This window comes from Oncorhynchus clarkii, chromosome 9 (assembly GCF_045791955.1).
Source record: "Oncorhynchus clarkii lewisi isolate Uvic-CL-2024 chromosome 9, UVic_Ocla_1.0, whole genome shotgun sequence".
Classification (NCBI taxonomy): domain Eukaryota; kingdom Metazoa; phylum Chordata; class Actinopteri; order Salmoniformes; family Salmonidae; genus Oncorhynchus; species Oncorhynchus clarkii.
Genome location: NC_092155.1, coordinates 39,409,829 through 39,429,655, shown reverse-complemented (window position 1 = coordinate 39,429,655; position 19,827 = coordinate 39,409,829). Strand labels below are relative to the sequence as shown.

At 39.7% G+C, this 19,827-nt stretch overlaps 1 protein-coding gene across 1 annotated transcript; it reads left to right on the top strand.

Moving 5' to 3' along the window:
* The first annotated feature begins 363 nt into the window (after positions 1 to 363).
* On the top strand, positions 364 to 14,363 carry LOC139416270 (sodium- and chloride-dependent GABA transporter 1-like). The gene is made up of 15 exons (XM_071164731.1): positions 364 to 670; positions 1,687 to 2,070; positions 2,332 to 2,463; positions 2,695 to 2,795; positions 2,944 to 3,053; positions 3,210 to 3,342; positions 4,285 to 4,419; positions 4,526 to 4,629; positions 5,740 to 5,864; positions 6,035 to 6,147; positions 10,359 to 10,490; positions 10,813 to 10,915; positions 11,297 to 11,397; positions 11,567 to 11,734; positions 12,139 to 14,363. Exons 2-15 carry the CDS (start codon positions 1,842 to 1,844, stop codon positions 12,535 to 12,537), a joined length of 2,085 nt encoding a protein of 694 aa, XP_071020832.1. The 5' UTR covers positions 364 to 670; positions 1,687 to 1,841; the 3' UTR covers positions 12,538 to 14,363.
* The last annotated feature ends 5,464 nt before the right edge of the window (positions 14,364 to 19,827 follow it).

The window sequence follows — 19,827 nt, the reverse complement described above, 5'->3', positions numbered from 1 at the left end:
TTTTCCTAAATTTGAAGACCGTGACAGATCGAGGAGGGGAAAAACAGTGCTACACATACGTGTGTTCAAGTTGGGGAGAAAACTATATCATATTATTATAGTGTAAAATAAGGTGGCCAATAGGTTGATGACCCCCTCTACAAATGTGTGATAGCCTATCATCGGAGAAACTCGTGTTCCCTTAATGTCTTACCCCTGCTTTAGAACTACTCAGGATTTCCCAAACAGTGAAAACACGTTAAAAAATCATGAAATATTGAGAAAACATGCAGTGCGATGTCAGTAGTGGATGTGTAGACTACACGGAGGAGGAGGGGGGCGACTTTCAGATGACATTGACGCTATGTAGATGGGAGTTGAGAATTGCGCTCCCCTGAACCTTCCTGGTTGTTGATGTTAGACAGTTGCACAAGGCGAAGCGGCTGCTTCTCGTGTTGATTCAGCCACCTCGTCAGCACCTAGCCGCTGGACAGCTCCCTGCAGCGGGGTACGTGCGCGCTCTCCTCTAAGACACTTTTGGCGCTTGTTCCAAGTCTTTTAATGGAAAGACAATATCTTTATGTTCCAAGTAAAACTGGAAGTTTACAACTTCAGGGGGAATCTACGGATACCTCGTTTCGAGATTTGTGGCAGGCAGCACATCGTCGGTGGCAGAGAGCACAGCTTTATTGTAAGTAAATTGAGTTATTTGGCGTGTGTGTGAATTACAATCGCGTGAATTGTTCATTGTAAGTGACAATGACGGTGATTAAACTCGTATAGTTGAACGTGGCAGTATGGAACGTTGCTAACCCTAATGACTTTAGACCATGTCTTATAGCCAATTAAATACAGCATGTGGCACTCCTGGTTATTTGAATGGTTTATAAAACTGTGGACATGTTTTGCGTTTGGTTTTCTAATCATCGACTAGAATGGAATACTATTTGTGCAGCCTGGTGCGTAAAGCGTTATGCTTTGGGCATTCCTTTGTCTCCAATGCAATTGTGATCCAGTTTGGTTGAGACATTGCTGTTGGTTTTCCTGTCCACTAAAACCAGTGCATAGGTAATTAGTAAGCGTATCTGCACGTGTCAATTGCACGGTGTAATCGTTGCTCTCTCATATTGGATCTGCATATGTCATTCTCCAGTGTTGTTGTTTTTTTGCGCGTGAGCTGGATGGCTTGGATTCTTATTAAACAACGTCAGAAAGTTTGTGTCATTGCAAATAATCATGCATTCGGTGATGTGCATAGGCCTACTCGATAACTGACTGTATTTCAATTGCAAATTGTGTTGATTTGTAAGAATATGGGGGGGGGGGGGGGGGGAGTAGACTATACCCTAATCAATCTACGCACAAAAACTCCTGTGCCATCATTGATGTGCCATCATTGTTTTTTTTTTATGGCATTGTTGTGTCTCAGACTCTGCATTGCATGTATTTGGTGAGACGGTTATTAGTGTCTTGAGTGGAGTCGTTGGAAAACATCTGACTTTAAAAATGCTTTTTAAATTAAGTAGCTTACAAATAGCTTGAACAGTCAAGCTCCATACAATGCCTGTAAATGGCATTGGATTCGTTCAAAAATTACATTCTCATTCTGGTGCTAATCAATTGTAAATGTCACCATGTTGTCTAATACATTTTCCAATTTGAGTGGGCTCTCAAAAACCGACCAATTACTCTATTCACCGATTCCAGGTTAACGGCAACTGACGAGCCGTGTCCCCATAGCGGTCACCTGCTTCCAGACATTTGGTTCAAAGGTTTTGGTCAAAAACCGCGAAACTGCTGTCTGTGTGGACTGGTGCTGAAGCTTCGCCTCCCAAGGCCAGGACCACTACAAATCGAGAGACATGGCGACGAACGGCACCAAAACGGATGGACAAGTAACAGAACTTAACGAAGTGGCAACTAATGACAAACCCAAGTCACTGGACGTGAAAAGCGACAAGACGAAAAAGGATCTTCCCGAAAGAGAAACCTGGGGAGGGAGATTCGATTTCCTTCTGTCGTGTGTAGGTTATGCAATTGGACTCGGAAACGTATGGAGATTTCCATATCTCTGTGGAAAAAACGGTGGAGGTAAACACGATTTTAAAAAGTCATATAACGTAAGTTCATTTCCCTACTCAGTAAGTGCTTCGTCCATTTCGAGCACTCTAATTATTATGTGAAATGAAGAGTGAATATGTCCCTCGTGTAAGAGCGCAGACATGCATTATTCTTATCCTAATTGAATGATTCCAATTAGCTTCTACAGTGGGCTGTAAGTAACATTCCATTGCATATGTGTGGTTTTATTCTGACATTTATATTTGGATTGATTTACTTGTGTCTATGCAGGAGCCTTCTTGATCCCCTATTTTTTGACACTCATATTCGCTGGGATGCCGCTGTTCCTGCTTGAGACCGCTCTTGGTCAATACACTTCAATTGGTGGGCTTGGAGTCTGGAAACTGGCTCCCGTGTTCAAAGGTATAAATTATACTCGTGCAATGCTCTTTCTGTATCTTCTACTGTCATTTTTGGGGGTATTTTAAATCAAATTCCTAATTGTCAGCTGGCCCACTTGTGCATTCAATCTTTATTGTGTGGTAGGCTAATCACGGCCATAACCAGAAAAGATAGAGTTCTGCTGTAATTCTCCCTGAATATGCTGGAGCATTAGGAGCATGCACAAACATGTCATCAATTTCCATCTCATAGGTGTTGGCCTTGCAGCAGCTGTCCTGTCCTTCTGGCTTAATATTTATTACATTGTCATCATTGCCTGGGCCATATACTATCTCTACAACTCATTTACCTCTGTAAGTACCGCCATTTTACCTCCTATAAGCCACATGGGGATGAGACAAACAAGTATTTCTCACTGGGGATTGTAAACATCCTTGATATCATGTGAGATCTCTCGTTGTGTCGAGGAGGAAAACAGGCATTATCCTTCTTGTTTTTCAGGAACTTCCATGGAGCTCATGTGGCAACTCATGGAACACAGAAAAATGTTACTCAAACTACAGTATTGTTGATAACACCAATCTTACCAGCGCGGTGATGGAGTTTTGGGAGTAAGACATTGACTGCTTGTTTTTTTTGTGGTTTTTTTTGTTGCTTCAGCACAGCGTTACAGTACCCTGCATGCCTGCTTGAGGAGTGTAAAAGGAATGTCCCTTTGCTGCAAAGCATTCTCCCAGTGTGTATAATAGTCTTATTGTTGCTTATAGGCGCAACATGCATCAAATGACCGATGGCTTGGAAAAACCAGGGCAGATCCGAGCGCCACTGGCAATAACACTGGCCATCGCTTGGGTCCTGGTTTACTTCTGTATCTGGAAAGGGGTGAGCTGGACTGGCAAGGTAAGAGACTGGTTTCACAAGGCAGATCTAGGTGTATGTAAAAGCTCTCTGGCAGCCAATGTGTGACAGTGATGCAATATGAATCGTTGTCATGTATTATTTATTTTTTACCTTTATTTAACCAGATAAGACCCATTGAGGTTAAAAGCCTATTTTGCGAGGGAGACCTGGTACGAAGGCAAAACATGGAAATGACAGTAATAACATATTACAGAAAAATACAAAAAACACACAAACGACAAAGTGTCACAAATTACAGATACAATTGAAGATTAAAAACAACTGCAGCTGTCAAAAACAGTGTTGTCGATCAGAGTCATATCACCTTCATTAATCATTTATATTGCACTGACTATTGTCCAGATTGATTTTAGAATGGGAGGAGATACATCAAACATTCAGTAATCATGTTCAGGCTCATGGTGCCTCCTCTCATGGGGGTGGGGGGGTGGGGGGGGGGGGGGGGGGGGGGGGGGGGTGATGATAGGAGGGAGAGCAACAAGCCCTCTAAAATCTGGTTTTGTCCTTTCCTCTCCCCCTCAGTTGGAGCCAGTTCACTCCCTGTTGGTGCTACATTTCGGAAATCTAATGTGTCATGTGACCATAGCAAATAACATTTGTTGTGGTGGCAAAATGCTCCACCCACCTACGTTTTTTGCTCTAAAATCTCATAAGGGGTTTCATGTAAGCATAAAGAGATGGTGTTGAATCCAATTGAAGCTTCAATTAATTTCTTTACTAGATTTCTGTTGATTTATTTTCTTATTTTTTGCTGTTCTCTGTGTGAGAGTTTGGAGGACAAGAAATCCATTGGGTTTCCTCTCTAGTGAATAGGCCTTTGTTGAAGCAGAGACTGAATTGCAAATGTATTAACTCGATGATTAACAGTTTTAACGTGCATTCCTTTGCTGCTGATGGTGACTCGTTGATTACATTTTCTAGGTTGTGTACTTCTCGGCCACGTATCCCTATTTCATGCTATTCATTCTGTTCTGCCGTGGAGTGACTCTACCTGGAGCTATGGATGGCATTCTCTTCTATATCACCCCTAACTTTGAAAAACTAAAAGAATCTGAGGTAATGAATGAACTTACCATTCTATGTAAGATAAATACTGGCATGTGAATCAACCATTTTTCAGCCTCCTTTGTCAAACGGCTAAATGGTTATTTCCCCTTGTCAGGTATGGCTGGATGCTGCCACTCAGATATTTTTCTCCTACGGTTTGGGACTGGGCTCACTGATAGCTCTTGGGAGCTATAACCCTTTTAATAATAATGTTTACAGGTAAGATGGAGGTAGGCTTCTATTAAATGGAAAGATAATGTATGAGGCAAGACTTGAAAAGGCAACCATTAGACCAGTATACCTTAACGCAGGGGTCGGCAATATAAATTATGATTTTAGTTTTGGGTCAAAAAATGATAAAATCACCAGAAATTCAGCTAAAATGTTGTTTAATTGAGGAGATCTGTTCCCAAGTACTCCCGCAAAACAAAAGAGACATATGTGATCGTGTCTCAATGGAATCAAGGTATGAAATTATTATTATTTTCAAATACAATCTATTTCTGGGCTGAGTTGTGGTCAATTTCCAGTGTACAGATTATTATGTTCCAGCCCCCTGACCATCCGCTCCGACAAAAATCATCCCACGGCTGAATCTAGTTGCCTACCTCTGCCTCAACAGTATATGTGGACCTTACTATTAGCCATTTACAATGAGAAGCCTAGATTAACGTTATTATAATCAATACAGTGATTCAGTCTAGTATGGGGCCCTTCATACAGCTTTGGATGTGCATCGCATAAATAAAAGAAGATTAGGCAAAGATTTCACATCCTCCCCAAACAGTCCATCCTTGGTCCTATGTCCCACAAATTGCTCATCAGTTATATAATTATGCAGCCTCAACTTGCATTTATTTCAATGTACTTGTTTACTTGTTGTTACTTGTTGTTGCTTATTAGCGGCCCAATATTATTTCGCTATAGACCAAACATTATATCATGCAAATTGGTTTGTAAATAAGGGTTGATTTTTGGAAAACTCTTCTTTGCAAATAGGAGCTTGGTATCCATTAAAAATGGGCATTGCATTATTTCATATATAAGTATTACTGTGATATGAAACCTCTTTGGATAAAGGAACATTGTTCCCCATTGGAATGTTGCACAAAAACACATTTCACTTTGTTTTACTATCTCATTGCACACCTTTTGTGGCCAACACCAATATATTATTAAGCAGGGATATGTTTTCAACTCAGCAATAATAAGGAATAAGCTCTCTCTCCTGAGAAAGGCCTTTTTAGGAATCCATGATGATGCTACAGAAGAGATGACAGATCACCATAAGCTCTGACAACAGGACGTTTTCATGTTTCCTTTCCACAGAGACTCTATCATAGTTTGCTGCATCAACTCCTTCACCAGCATGTTTGCTGGCTTTGTCATCTTCTCTATTGTGGGCTTCATGGCGAACGTGACTAAGAGGCCCATAGAAGAAGTTGCAGCTTCAGGTAAACCCAATGCTCCCTCTGTAATTGCACCATCAGCGCACAATAGGGGCTGTCTATTCTGACTTCTGCTCGCAGCAATCTAAGTCTAATAATTCACCTCAATCCACACAGAGAAACACAGCCGTAAGAAACTGTGAGCCAATGTGTTGTGTTGTGTGTTTGGTATGCAGGTCCAGGCCTGGCTTTCCTGGCCTACCCTGAGGCTGTGACCCAGCTGCCCGTCTCCCCTCTCTGGGCTATCTTGTTCTTCTCCATGCTGCTGATGCTGGGGATTGACAGTCAGGTAAGGCTGTTTTCATAGGCTGCTCTGCAATCTCTTGGTGCTTTAGCCCAATCCTCTCAGTATCATTGCCATGCCATGTCAGGGGAGTTAGCTAAAGCACCTATAGGTCTAGGACCAGGCTAGTCTGACCTAAATATGTAAGCACAGGTACATATCCAGCTGTTTTTCCCTGGTCTATCCACATGAGAAGCTCATTTCAGTTTTTTTTTGCTAATGGACAGATACAGATGAGCCTAGACTTTTACTGTCAACCCTTTTTAATACAACTATGTCACCTCTCTCTTGGCCCCCTGGTGCTCTGTTGTCATGAATTTAGCTTGTGTATGATATTTGGGTTACCGCAAGGCCACTGAGTCTGCTAGCAATGATACTAAATTCTGCTACTCATCTTTATATGGAACAGATCAATCCCAAGTTGACACACTAGTGCTCTTTTTTTGTGACTAACCTTTTCTTTATATGGAATTGTAAATATTCATACTGCAAGGGAAATGGCTATTTTGCATGTTGGAGTTATATTTCTAAGGTGACTGCCAAAATGAGGTCTCTAGTACTAAAAAAAAGCTATAACAGTGGTTGTTTTTAACTGTTTATTTAGGTAGTTCTAGATAACATGCTGGTTATCATATTGTATGGCTTTCCATTGTCTTAATTCATTCAATATAATCCATCAATGTCCATAATCTTGGTTATTAGTTACAACTGTTACATGGTTATCATACTACTAGATGAACAACAATGTTCTAAATAAAAAATAATGTATATTTACCCATTGGGTAAAATTAAAGTACAACAATGATACTATGCTTCAAGGGATCCATGTCCAGATAATTGTAGGTGCTTAATTTTGTTGGTCCTTTGAAGTTTTTATTTCATAGAAATACTAATTTACCAAATTATGCAGTTGATAAAACATGAAAATACAAACAGGAGCAAGACTATCAATGATACTATAAACATTCAAGTGAAATTGACAGCATTTTAGCAATATTAAATATTATTCAATTCTGTTCATATACACCCCCAGGAGGAATATGACACTTAAAAAAAAAAATTCTGACAAGCGACCACTTAGATATGTTATTTTTATGTTTTCATAAATTCTTAGAATGTTTTGGGAATTTGTGAAAATTCTATAGCAATATAGAGCGGGAAAGCGGCCGTGCGTTCTGGACAATTAATAGACACTGCATTAAATAAAACCGAATGAAAACATCTGGCTCGTCCAGGACCGGAGTCTACGCAGACCATAGCTACAGTAGGCCTTTATGCAAACAAGCCATTTGCCATGCACACTTGCCATCATTCGCTATGAACTGGAATGTGTGTTAACAGGCAGTTGCAAAAACGTGACTTTAGATCATTAGAATGCATTCGCCAAAAGCCACAAAATATACCTGAATGGATCTCTGCAAATATGTCAATACCACAGGAGTCCTCTTACATTTGCGAACTTTACAGTCCTATTGATCAAGCGACTATGAAAAGATAGGCTCTCTCTCCCCTCAGTTAAGCGCACATCAACAACGACAAGATCAACAACTAATGCTAGCCAGAGCAAGATGAGCTAAAATGTAACTAAGGAACATTAGATAAACCCTCTCAAACTTTTTCAGTTAGGTGACCGTCAAAATTGCACTGAAACATGATGGGGAATTGTAGCCTACTTGTCCTTCTGTAGCTTGCTTGCAACCCATCATCCAAGCTAACTGGCTAAAGTCGGCTAGCTTGCTTGCTACCTACTTTGAGAGACAAATGAGAAAACATCTCACCCTGACCATTTTACTCGCCCTAGCAGAGCTGGTTAGGTTGTTCACATGTTATCTAGAGCGTTTGTGACTAACTATAACTTTTTTTAGCCTACATTTACTGACCCTGGTCATATTCAGCGGGTTTTCATGTTTGTAAATTCTTCCGTTATTTTACGCTATGGCACACTCAGACCGAGAGTGTTTTGAAATCGGAGTAGGTAGCCAGAGTGAATTTGTGAACGCAAAATATATGCTAACTGGATAACAGTCGTTCACGTTCTTGCTAGCTAAGCAAAACACATCTCCAACTGTATATAACCACCAAAAATTATATGAGGGGAAAAGTCAGTCACTCACCCACTCCTCCAATGACATGACATGACATCCTCTTAGCAGCTAGCTAGTTAATGTTAGGCTCCATGTTTTTAGCTTGCTACATAAATAGATACGCTATCCTAATAGCCACATTATTTGTTTTTGCATTTGTATACAAAGCAGCAGCTACTCTTCCTGGGGTCCAGCAAAATTAAGGCAATACATTCACAGACATCCCAACACACTGTGTGCCCTCAGGCCCCTACTCCACCACTACCACATATCTACAGTACTAAATCTATGTGTATGTATAGTGCGTATGTTATCGTGTGTATGTGTGTGTGTGTGTGCGTGCGTGCGTGTGTGCCAATATTTGTGTTGCTTCACAGTCCTCGCTGTTCCATAAGGTGTTTTTTTATCAGTTTTTTTTTTCATCTAATTTTAATGCTTGCGTCAGTTACTTGATGTGGAATAGAGTTCCATGTAGTCATGGCTCTATGTAGTACTGTGTTCCACCCATAGTCTGTTCTGAACTTGGGGAATGTGAAGAGAAATCTTGTGGCCAGTAGTTTGGACAGACAGCTCTGCACATTCAGCATGTCAATACCTCTCATAAATAACAGTGGTGATGAAGTCGATCTCTCCTCCACTTTCAGCCAGGAGAGATTGACATGCATATTATTAATATTAGCTCTCTGTGTACATCCAAGGGCCAGCCTGCTGCCCTGTTCTGAGCCAATTGCAATTTTCCTAAGTCCTTTTTTGTGGCACCTGGCCACACGACTGAACAGTAGTCAAGGTGTGACAAAACTAGGGCCTGTAGGAGCTGCCTTGTTGATAGTGTTGTTAAGAAGGCAGAGCATCGCATTATTATAGACAGACTTCTCCCCATCTTAGCTACTACTGTATCAATATGTTTTGACCACAACAGTTTACAATCTAGTGTTACTCCAAGCAGTTTAGTCATCACAGCTTGCTCAATTTACACTTTATTTATTACAAGATTTAGTGAGGTTTAGGGTTTAGTGAATGTTTTGTTCCAAATACAATGTTTTTAGTTTTAGAAATATTTAGGGCTAACTTATTCCTTGCCACCCACTCTGAAACTAACTGCAGCTCTTTGTTGAGTATTGCAGTCATTTCAGTCGCTGTAGTAGCTGACGTGTATAGTGTTGAGTCATCCGCATACATAGAAAGTTAGTAAAAATTGAAAACAGCAAGGGGCCTAAACAGCTACCCTGGTGAATTCCTGATTCTAACTGGATTATATTTGAAAGGCTTCCATTGAAGAACACCCTCTGTGTTCTGTTAGACGAGTAACTTTTTATCCACATTATAGCAAGGAGTGTAAAGCCATAACACATACGTTTTTCCAGCAGCAGACTATGATCAATAATGTCAGAAGCTGCACTGAAGTCTAACAAAACACCCCCCACAATCATTTTATCATCAGTTTCTCTGAGCCAAGTCATTTGTGTAAGTGCTGTTTTTGTTGAGTGTTCCTACCTATAAGCATGTTGAAATTCTGTTGTCAATTTGCTTACTGTGAAATAGCATTGTATCTGGTCAAACTCAATTTTTTCCAGAAGTTTGATTGGTTGGCTATTTAAGCCAGTAAAGGGGGCTTAACTATTCTTTGGTAGCGGAATGACTTTTAGCTTCCATCCAGGCCTGAGGGCACACACTTTCTAGTAGGCTTAAATTGAAGATGTGGTAATATCGTCTGCTATTATCCTCAGTAATTTTCCATCTAGATTGTCAGTTGGTGGTTTCTCATTGTTGATAGACAACAATCATTTTTTCACCTCTTCCACGCGACTTTACGGAATTCAAAAGTACAATTCTTGTCTTTCATAATTTGGTCCAATATACTTGGATGTGTGGTGTCAGCGTTTGTTGCTGGCATGTCTGACTTGTGATCATGAAGTTGGTTTTGTAGCATAAACTGGGAATTTTATATTTTTGAATGATATTTTGATTGTCTGCTTGTTTCATATCTGAAAAGTAGTTAAAATGCTGTTAGTTCCACTGTAAGTGCTTCATTACATAGATACTAAGCAAAATACTGTAAATCTCTACCCTTTGTGACTGAGCATCCACCCCCTTTGTGTGTCTGTGTGTGTGTGTGTGTGTCTGTGTGGGTAGTTCTGCACGGTAGAGGGCTTTATCACAGCTCTGGTGGATGAGTTTCCCAGGGCACTGAGGGGCAGGAGAGAGCTCTTCATCGCTGCTGTCTGCCTGGTATCGTACCTGATCGGTCTATCCAACATCACACAGGTACAACTCTCTCTCTTTCTCTGAACTACAAAACCTCCACGCTCTCTCTCTCTCTCTCTCTCTCTCTCTTTCTCATCATTAGTCAACCATCAGATTGAACTACAAAACCTCCAAGCTCAATTTAGTTAAACATTTGAATTACATTGGTTAGCACCATCGCTGTCTAATTTTATATAAAAAAATAACAGATTTGTTTCGAGTTGAAAATGAATCCCAACCACCATCTTTCCCTCTGAGATGAGGATATGAATATAATGTAAAGACCACAGACCATGTGGTCTCTCACCGTAGTAAGACTCACCCTTCTGTGTTGTGTCACTAGGGAGGCCTGTACGTGTTCAAACTCTTCGACTACTACTCTGCCAGTGGGATGTGTCTCCTCTTCCTGGTCTTCTTCGAGTGCATCTCCATATCCTGGTTCTATGGTGGGTAGAGTCTCTAGACAACGTCAAAAACACATAGTACAGTAGATACGTTATTGCAGTGAACGGTATGCATCAGAAACCCCCTATTTCAGCATTACGAAATGACTTGTTACAGTGATGTGCGCTCAGGCAAGAGGCGATGAGCAATGAATGAACCAGACACACTAGTTAAATCTGAAGGTTGAATGATCAAATAAACTCCCACTTGTCCAGAGACATTAGTCCACCTTCAAACCCTGTTGACCCTCAGGGACATCAACGCTGCTCACATGTCCTACACTACACCAGCTCTCCTCCCTCATTACAATTCATGGCAGACCAGTGGAAAATTGGAAGAAATTGAATTTGAATATTTTGATAACACAGTCATTTGTCTCGCAGGTGTGAACAAATTCTATGACAACATCCAGGAGATGATTGGCTACAAGCCCTGTATCTGGTGGAAGTTGTGCTGGGTTTGTTTCACCCCTCTCATTGTGGCCGTAAGTAGTACACCATACACATCCAATAGAACATCCAGTACCATGACATGAACGAAAATAACATTTCATATCAATATGACCTGCCTCAAGCAATTTTGAGGCAGAGAAAGAAAGTGTCTGAGAAGAGGTGGTGTCAGGATTAATAAGGATCGTACCATGTCTCCCACAGGGGGTGTTCTTGTTCAGTGCAGTCCAAATGGTTCCTCTCACCTTGAACAACTACGTGTTCCCTGCCTGGGGCCAGGGAGTGGGCTGGCTCATGGCTCTGTCCTCCATGGTCCTCATCCCTGGATACATGGTCTACATGTACCTCGGACTCAAGGGCACCTGGAAAGAGGTAATCTACATAATGATTTATGGATATGGGGCGGCAGGTAGCCTAGTGGTTAGAGCATTGGGCCAGTAACCGTAAAGGTTGCAAGATCGAATCCCTGAGCTGACAAGGTAAGAATCTGTCGTTCTGCCCCTGAACAAGGCAGTTAACCCACTGTCATTGTAAAAAATAATTTGCTCTGAACTGACTTGCCTTGTTAAATTAAAAAATGTGGAATGTTTCCCCCTTTCTCTAAGAGCAAGAGAATAAAGGCAATTTGGTGATGATTGATATGTAACCCAAATGGTTTATTATCATGTCATTTAAGTAGTAAATAGATCATTTCAGTCAGGTTCTCCTCTCTGGACATGTTGGAGATGCATTCATTGTGTTACTTAATTAACTGCTTTGTTATGATTCTTTCTCAGCGCCTACGGATAATGTTCCAGCCTCCTGCAGTGGTCCGACGGCCACAGGAGAATGGACCTGAGACAGTGGTTGCCGAGACCAACATTGCTAGTCCCTCTAACGCGGCCAACCCAAGTCCATCCAACCCGGTTAGTCCTGCCAATCCAACTGCTACAAGCCCGGTTGCTGCAGCCCCGGCCAACCCAGCACCTCCAGCCATTCCAGCTATGGCTAGCCCTGTGAACCCAACTAGTCCGACCGTTCCAACTGTCCCTACCGTCCCTGCCACTCCAGCCAACCCGACCAGCCCTACCAGCCCACCACCCAATCCGGTTAGCCCAACGGCAAAAGAGACGGCCATCCCACCACCCAACATAGTGAGCTCAACAAACCTGACCAACGCTGAGGCAAATGTCTAGACAAGGCAAAACCCTCATGGAGATTGTGTAGTCAACGGCGAACATTACAAAGGACTTCCAAGATTTTAATTGATTCACCTACCTCCAGGGGCAATATCTGATCAAACCGGATTTTAAAATCATGTTTAATTTTTCTGCATTTGTAAAACCAACCCGTTAATGTCTTTTTATTGGTATGCATTAAAAATTCTAAAATCAAAGACTGTTAATGTTCACAAAAACTACCGTAATCTGAGTAAAAATATGTAAACAAACTGTGTAATACTGTGAGAAAAGAAAACAACTATTGAAAATAGAATAGCAATTTGTTCAATATCTTCATGAACCAAGTAAATACAGTGTGACTATAGTAGAGATGAAGTACAAGTGAACAAAATTGTCAACATGGGAGAGTGCAAGGGGCGGAGTCAAATTATTGTGGTTGTTTACTAAGCCTCACACAGGCATCTCTTTACAAAACTTTGCACTCTGTGAGGCTGATTACAGGCCACATGGCAATGAGGGAACTCTGATGAAGAAGCACAATGCCAATAAGAAGTTTAAAGTCTATGAACCCTGGAATTATCCAGTATATCTGTTGCAAAAGATTTTGTGTGTGAGAGAGACTGTGATTTTATCTTCCTTTTTTTTTTTAGTAAAAAAAAGAACTTTTATGTGACAAACATTTTTAGAATTATTTTTAATATGTTTTCTACTATAAATATTGTGACCGAGGACCAAAATCGTAGGCAGACGAAAGCAAAAACGATCTATGCCATGTAGTGTTTGGTTTGAGAAACACAGGGTATCAAAAACATACAAAAAAATAAATGCAAACGCACAGGGTATAGAAAAGTGATTTACAAACATTGACTATCCCATTGATGCTGACAGTCAATCCTGTTTACCTTTTTTTGCATGCTTTCCTCAGGAACATCAAAGAAAAATTCCAAAATGTCTCCTGACAGATCTAAGACGAGAACAGAGAAGGCCTTAAGCCAGTTATCAACCCATTTATACCAAGCCATAGTCTGTTTGCATGACTGGGCAGATCTCCAGAATATCACTTTGTACACTAGCAAACAATATTGGACCAACTCTATGTTTAAAAATATTCCTTTTTATTTCACTTTATGTGTAATGATCAATTATACTTTGATCAATTTGTATTCAGCAATACAAATGTAGATGTATAGTTGCAGGCCAGTAGAAGAGTGGTCTGTTTCTCTTTTTCTTTTCGTTGTCTTTGCTTTACTAGTAAAAAGCTCAAAGCTTTAATTTTCACAGACATTTGACATGGCCTGTTAAGACAATGCTAGTTGGCTTATATGGCTTCTATACCGCAGTGAAAAGCATCCGGTCGAACAAAACATGTTTACTTTGAAAAGCAAAACAACCAAGTGAAAATCTGAAATGGCTACAGTTCATGTCCTGTGAATTTTGTATAAAGTTACTCTACCACAGTTTTCTCTGGAACTTTGTTGTAAAACTGTACTGTGTAAAACATGTAACTGTGAATGTCTGTAATACATTGGAAGTTATTGTCTAAATGTTGAAAAAAAAATTCTAAAGAGTTGCTGTTTTCTGCAATAATATTTTGATCACAGAAACTAAAGCACATATCTTACAGAAATATACGAAATGATGATGACAATGAAGATATTGACGATTATATTAAAAATAGAAACTATGTCTAGTAAAAAAAATCACATTGTTTTGTTTATTTTGAACTGTCTCACTGCCTAATGCACAACATAATATAAACATGATATGTGTTTAAATGGTGTCATATGATAAAGCACGATTGTCATGTTATACAAAAAGAAAAAAGCTGAAAAAATAAATAATTATAGAAAATATGAATAACTGTCCTGCATATGTTCACTACTGCGCTCGAGCATAATGTTATGTATGCCGTACTGTAGCTTTTGATGTCATGAAATAAGGGCACCATGATAAACCTCTCAAATGCTATATTCTGCATCAAACCTCAGAATAGTAGTAATTGGCAATTGTTTTGAATTTCTGAACAGAGACAATAGATATGTGTAATGACATTTGTAATGAATAGAATTTACACAATTAAGAAAATGCTGTCTAGAAAAAAACAAATAAGGATGTATAGCAAATAAAGCAAGAATGGAAAAGCATATAGAGGCAATTGATAATTACTAAAACCATGGAGTTGTACTATGGAACCAGGTGGGAGACAAAAAATGCAATGTACAGTGACATCAGAAAGTATTCACACCCCATTACTTTTTCCACATTTTGTTGTGCTACAAAGTAAGATTCAATTGGATTTAATTGTCATTTTAAATTGTCACATTTAATATGAAAGTGGAAGAAGATTTGTAAAAATGTGTTTAAAAAAAATCATATATATGAAAAATAAAACACTAATATATCTTGATTAAATAAGTATTCAACCACCTGAGTACATGTTAGTATCCCCTTCGGAAAGCAATTACAGTCTTTATGGGTAAGTCTCTAAGAGCTTTGCACACCTGGATTGTACATTTTTAAACATTATTCTTTAAAAAAATATTTAAGCTCTGTCAAGAGAATTCTTGATCATTGCTAGACAGCCATTTTCAAATATTGCCATAGATTTCCAAGACGATTTAAGTCAAAACTGAATTGGTAAGTAATTTCAGTATATATTTGTCCTTATGTTTTAGGTTATTGTCCTGTTGAAAGGGGAATTTGTCTCCCAGTATCTGTCGGAAAGTTGACTGAACCAGGTTTTCCACTAGGACATTTCCTGCTCTTTCCGTTTTTTTAATCATAAAACTCCCTAGTCCTTGCCGATGACAAGCATACCCATAACATGATACAGCCACCACCATGCTTGAAGGACCTGTGAGTAAATCCTTTGTTCAGTATATAGGGGGGAAATAAGGCATTTCTGTAATATTCATATCCTGCCACAGTACACATGCCAATAGGTTCACTAGAAGAAAGTATTACAAACCAAAAATGTATTTTGAGAGTTTAGACCAACCATGAAAAGAGAATTAGAGCAAAATGGCTAAAACCTTTCCTTGTAGTGTACAGAAGTGTGTCAGAAACAGTCTGATAGCGAGGCCTCAGCAGGCTAGAAAAACATCACCACAAAAAAGCTCTGGCCCCGCGGCCTGGCGTGCCGATCCGCCTCATCTCCCCAACCTCTTACGGCTGTGTGTGTGTATGTGTGTCTTCCTTCTCCCCCACCTCCTGCAGTTGCTGCTTCCATTAGCTTCCAGTGTGATAAAAGAGAAGGCACCAGCTGACACCACAACAATGACTCGCACATAGATGAAAGAATGAGATGTCCCCTCTCGTAGCTTGTGGCAAAGTGAGTATGTGTGTGTGTGTGTGTGTGTGTGTGTGTGTGTGTGTGTGTGTGTGTGTGTGTGTGTGTGTGTGTGTGTGTGTGTGCGTGCGTGTGTGTGCGTGCGTGTGCGTGTGCGTGCGTGCGTGTAGCTGCAGAATATGTCTGTGAGCATATTAGGGGTTGAATAATGGCCATAATGACAGTACATATAAACTAGCCAATGATGGATGGCATACTAGCCTCCCTATTCCCAGTAGTATAATTTAGCATCATTACCTATGAAAATCAGTCACCACTGAGGCAACTGAAGCTAATGTCTTATGTCCACAAAGACAAAATATCATCGTTTACAGATGGGGAGGACACAAGAAGGAAGCTCTTAAAAATGTATAATTGCAGCATCAAATTGGAAATACAAGTCTGTTAATGATACATACAGTGAATTTAGAAAAATATACCATACATACACATCTAAATAGGTGACAGATGTATATATATATACCGTATACCTTGTCATAAAAATACCACATTCATTTAATATGTTTCCTCCGAAATCTGTGATTGCTACATCCATTTTTTTACTTTTAAATTAATGATATATATATACCTGATTATTGAAGAATATAACTCATGAGCTTAGTTCAACAGTCATACCCCATCACACCCTATAATATAAGCTTGTTTTAATTGCAATAATTAAATTGTAAGGAAACACCGTACAGCCTCAAAACATGGTTAAAATGATGGTCAGTCCATGCATGCACAACTCTGTCTTTGAATTTGATAGTGGTTATATTTCTCCAGCCCCATGTTTTGGCGGGGTGACCGCAGGGTGACCACTTTTTTGTTGTTTGAACTACAGATTGCCCCTTTAATGAATGACATATTGAGGGATTCAGACGAGGATGTTCGAAAAGGAGAGGCAAGTAGGGGACACTGCTGTTTGGTATTTAGCATTTTATTGGCACAGTCGGTGGTGAGAGACTATTTTTAAAGTTAAAAAGTGCTGGGAGTGTGGCCACGGGAGAGGACACTGGACGAGCAAACCGGTGATCCATGATGCTTTTATAAAAGAACGACAGAATGCTGTGGCTTATAAACTCACACAGGCCACTATGATTAATCCTCATAGCCTACTTAAAAGAGGAAAACTGATTCTGATGTTAGGAACAAAAGACTGATAATTATGAGGGTAGGGACGGGGTCTTGAGATATACTGTAACCCTTTACAGTGCTGCATAGGCTACACAAATCAAAGCACTCTGTTCTTGAACATATTATCATGACTTTAGTTTTTTTTAAATATATTTTCAGTCACCTGACCTGCAGATTTCTGATGTGGGGTCTTTATGTGTTTTTTTGTTGTTGTGATAATTCCTATTCTTCTTCTAGGCTTAGGTTGTTCGCCCCGGACTTCCGCCTGACTGAGGTACTCTCACCCGAGAATTCAAAGCAAATACATGAATGAACAACTCATCTTTGTAGATGCATGAATCTACATATCAATGCAAATCAGAGGATGCTGTGTGCTTGGTTATTTCCAGCAGAGGGGCTGAGAGGACGTCAAGCGTGCAAAGCCTCTCTGCGTATATGCTCATCACACTTACTTTCCAATCTCAATATGAACCTCGCTGAGATAAATTCGTTGACAGGGAAATCGGAAATGTTAGAATCTTTGCTGATTTTTGAACCTTCACTGAATCTGTGCTCATGCCGTGTGGATATGCATTTACTCAGCATAGCGGTGTCTGGGTTTGGAGATCAGTGGAGGCCTATCGGGGACGTGTGAAACCGTCTTTTCTCCCCATCAAATTCCTGTGTGATGAGATCTTTTCGTGACGCAGCAGATACAGCATGCTGTGGTGCTTTAGGATCCAGGGCTCAAGGCAGCCAACGTATTCTTCAGCACAGAGGAGTCAGAGGCTTATAGTAGCCATGTCAAGTAGGTAACGCAGTCATCCACCACAATTCATGGGAGGTTAAACCACATCCAGGAACAAATCTCTCACTTCTAAAGATTATACAGCCTCAGGAAATGAGGGATGAATTTAATCTACCCATCCCTCACCCCACTGGAAATTGGTTGCCTCAGACCAGCTCTTCCTATGGGAAAGGTCAATGTAACACAGGTCAACTAATGGGTTGATTATTAATGTCCTTAGGAGAGAAATGACCTAACCAATCAGAGGTGCACAAATCATTTAGGTCCTGCCTTTGATTGACAGCTCAATTATCTTCAATCTTGGGCAAGCCCTGCAGAGGATGTGCCATGTGGATGTCAGAAAGATGCTTCAAAAGTTCGAAATAATGAGTAAAAAACCTAGATATATCTTCAGAGAAAAGCTAAGTATTTATGGTCCGTTCATTGCATTCTATGAGGTGAGCTCTGTTTTTCCTGAATTAAGCCACTGTATTAGCACGCCAATGCTAACTTTCACCATGTGTAACCATAGAGAAGCAGTTTAAAGTTGATGCTATTTGCATATTTTATTACATTGGTTATTTACACTATACGTTTATGCTATAAAGATAAATGTAAATCTACAAGTATTAATATTTAAGACGCTCTTTTTCTTTTGATAAGAGAGGTACATACATTGTTCTAAAACATATGTGAAATATTTTCTTATACCCACCTTTGCCATTGGGTTATTAGTCCATACTTTGCACGAGTGTAAGTGTTGGCCTGCTTATTTAATATACATGTCAGGTTTTTTGTTGGAGTTACGTTCTTGGATGGCGAGCCTACCCAGAGAGATCGACATCTTCTATTGTACGCAAAAGCTGGAAGACATCTGAAGACATCTCTACGAGATGCCTCAGGCCAAGCTCTTCCTTTGGGAAAGGTCAACTCAAATATTGTCACTGTTTGAAGTACTTGATTCATGGACCGCAAGTGGTGCCACATTCAATCAGTTCCTGGGCCGAAAATAGCCACGCATGTTTGATACTCCTGGGTCGTTCCATGAAAATAGTGCCTTTTGCGTCCTTTTGATATTTGTTCCACGATTCGGTGGAACAACCCTAATACTATTACACCTAATTTTAACATTCTGTCATAAAGACCAAATTCATAAAAAAAAAACAGTTTTCTTCATTTCAAGAAGTTAAACTTAAAAAATGACTATAGTAAGTGACTATTAAGTGCCAAATACAGTAACAGGGTTGACCGTAACAGGGTTGACAATATAATCTTAAATCCCCTTGTGACAGGGGGAATGGAAGATCATTGTGTGCAACAGGGAGTGGCAATTGAATGCAAGTGTTATCCTCAACCAGCTCAGTTTCAATAGTTTCATCATACTAAAACGAGAGTTCAGTTCACGTAACAGGGTTGACCTTAGAATGAGGGACAGATGTGAATGATTCACTAATCACATTGCATCAATAATAATTTTCAGAAATCAATGTCAAAGCAACAAAATAACTAGGTCTTTACAGTGATGGTGACATTTTGAGAAATGTGTGGATTAAGTGGGTTGAAATCTTCATAGAAGTGTCACAGGGTTGACGGAGGGATGCTGAATACTGACACTTTGGCAAGCCTTTATTCATATTAAAAATGTAATTTATTGAATTCTCCATGTGGTATATATTAAAGGGCACTTCATTTTATATAACAGGCGTTTAAAACTCAATATTGGTGCACAATTTCAACTTAAAATATCAAAGAGACCCAAAAGGCACTAATTTCGTGGAACGACCCTTTAGGTAGAAAGTTTGCACCAATGTTGAATTTTAAAAGCCTGTTATTTTAAATAAAGTGTCCTTTAATATAGACCACATGGAGAACTCAATAAATACTTTTTTAAATATGAATAAATGTTAGCTAAAATGACAATATTGAGCTTTTTTCGTAATAATATTTTTTATTGGAATTTCACAATTTTCTCCCAGATTAAGAAATATGGGATTAAGAATCAAAATAAATAATAAAACAAATATACAGACAGATTAAACACAAAATCTCAGTTTAAATAAAGGAATTAGGTCCA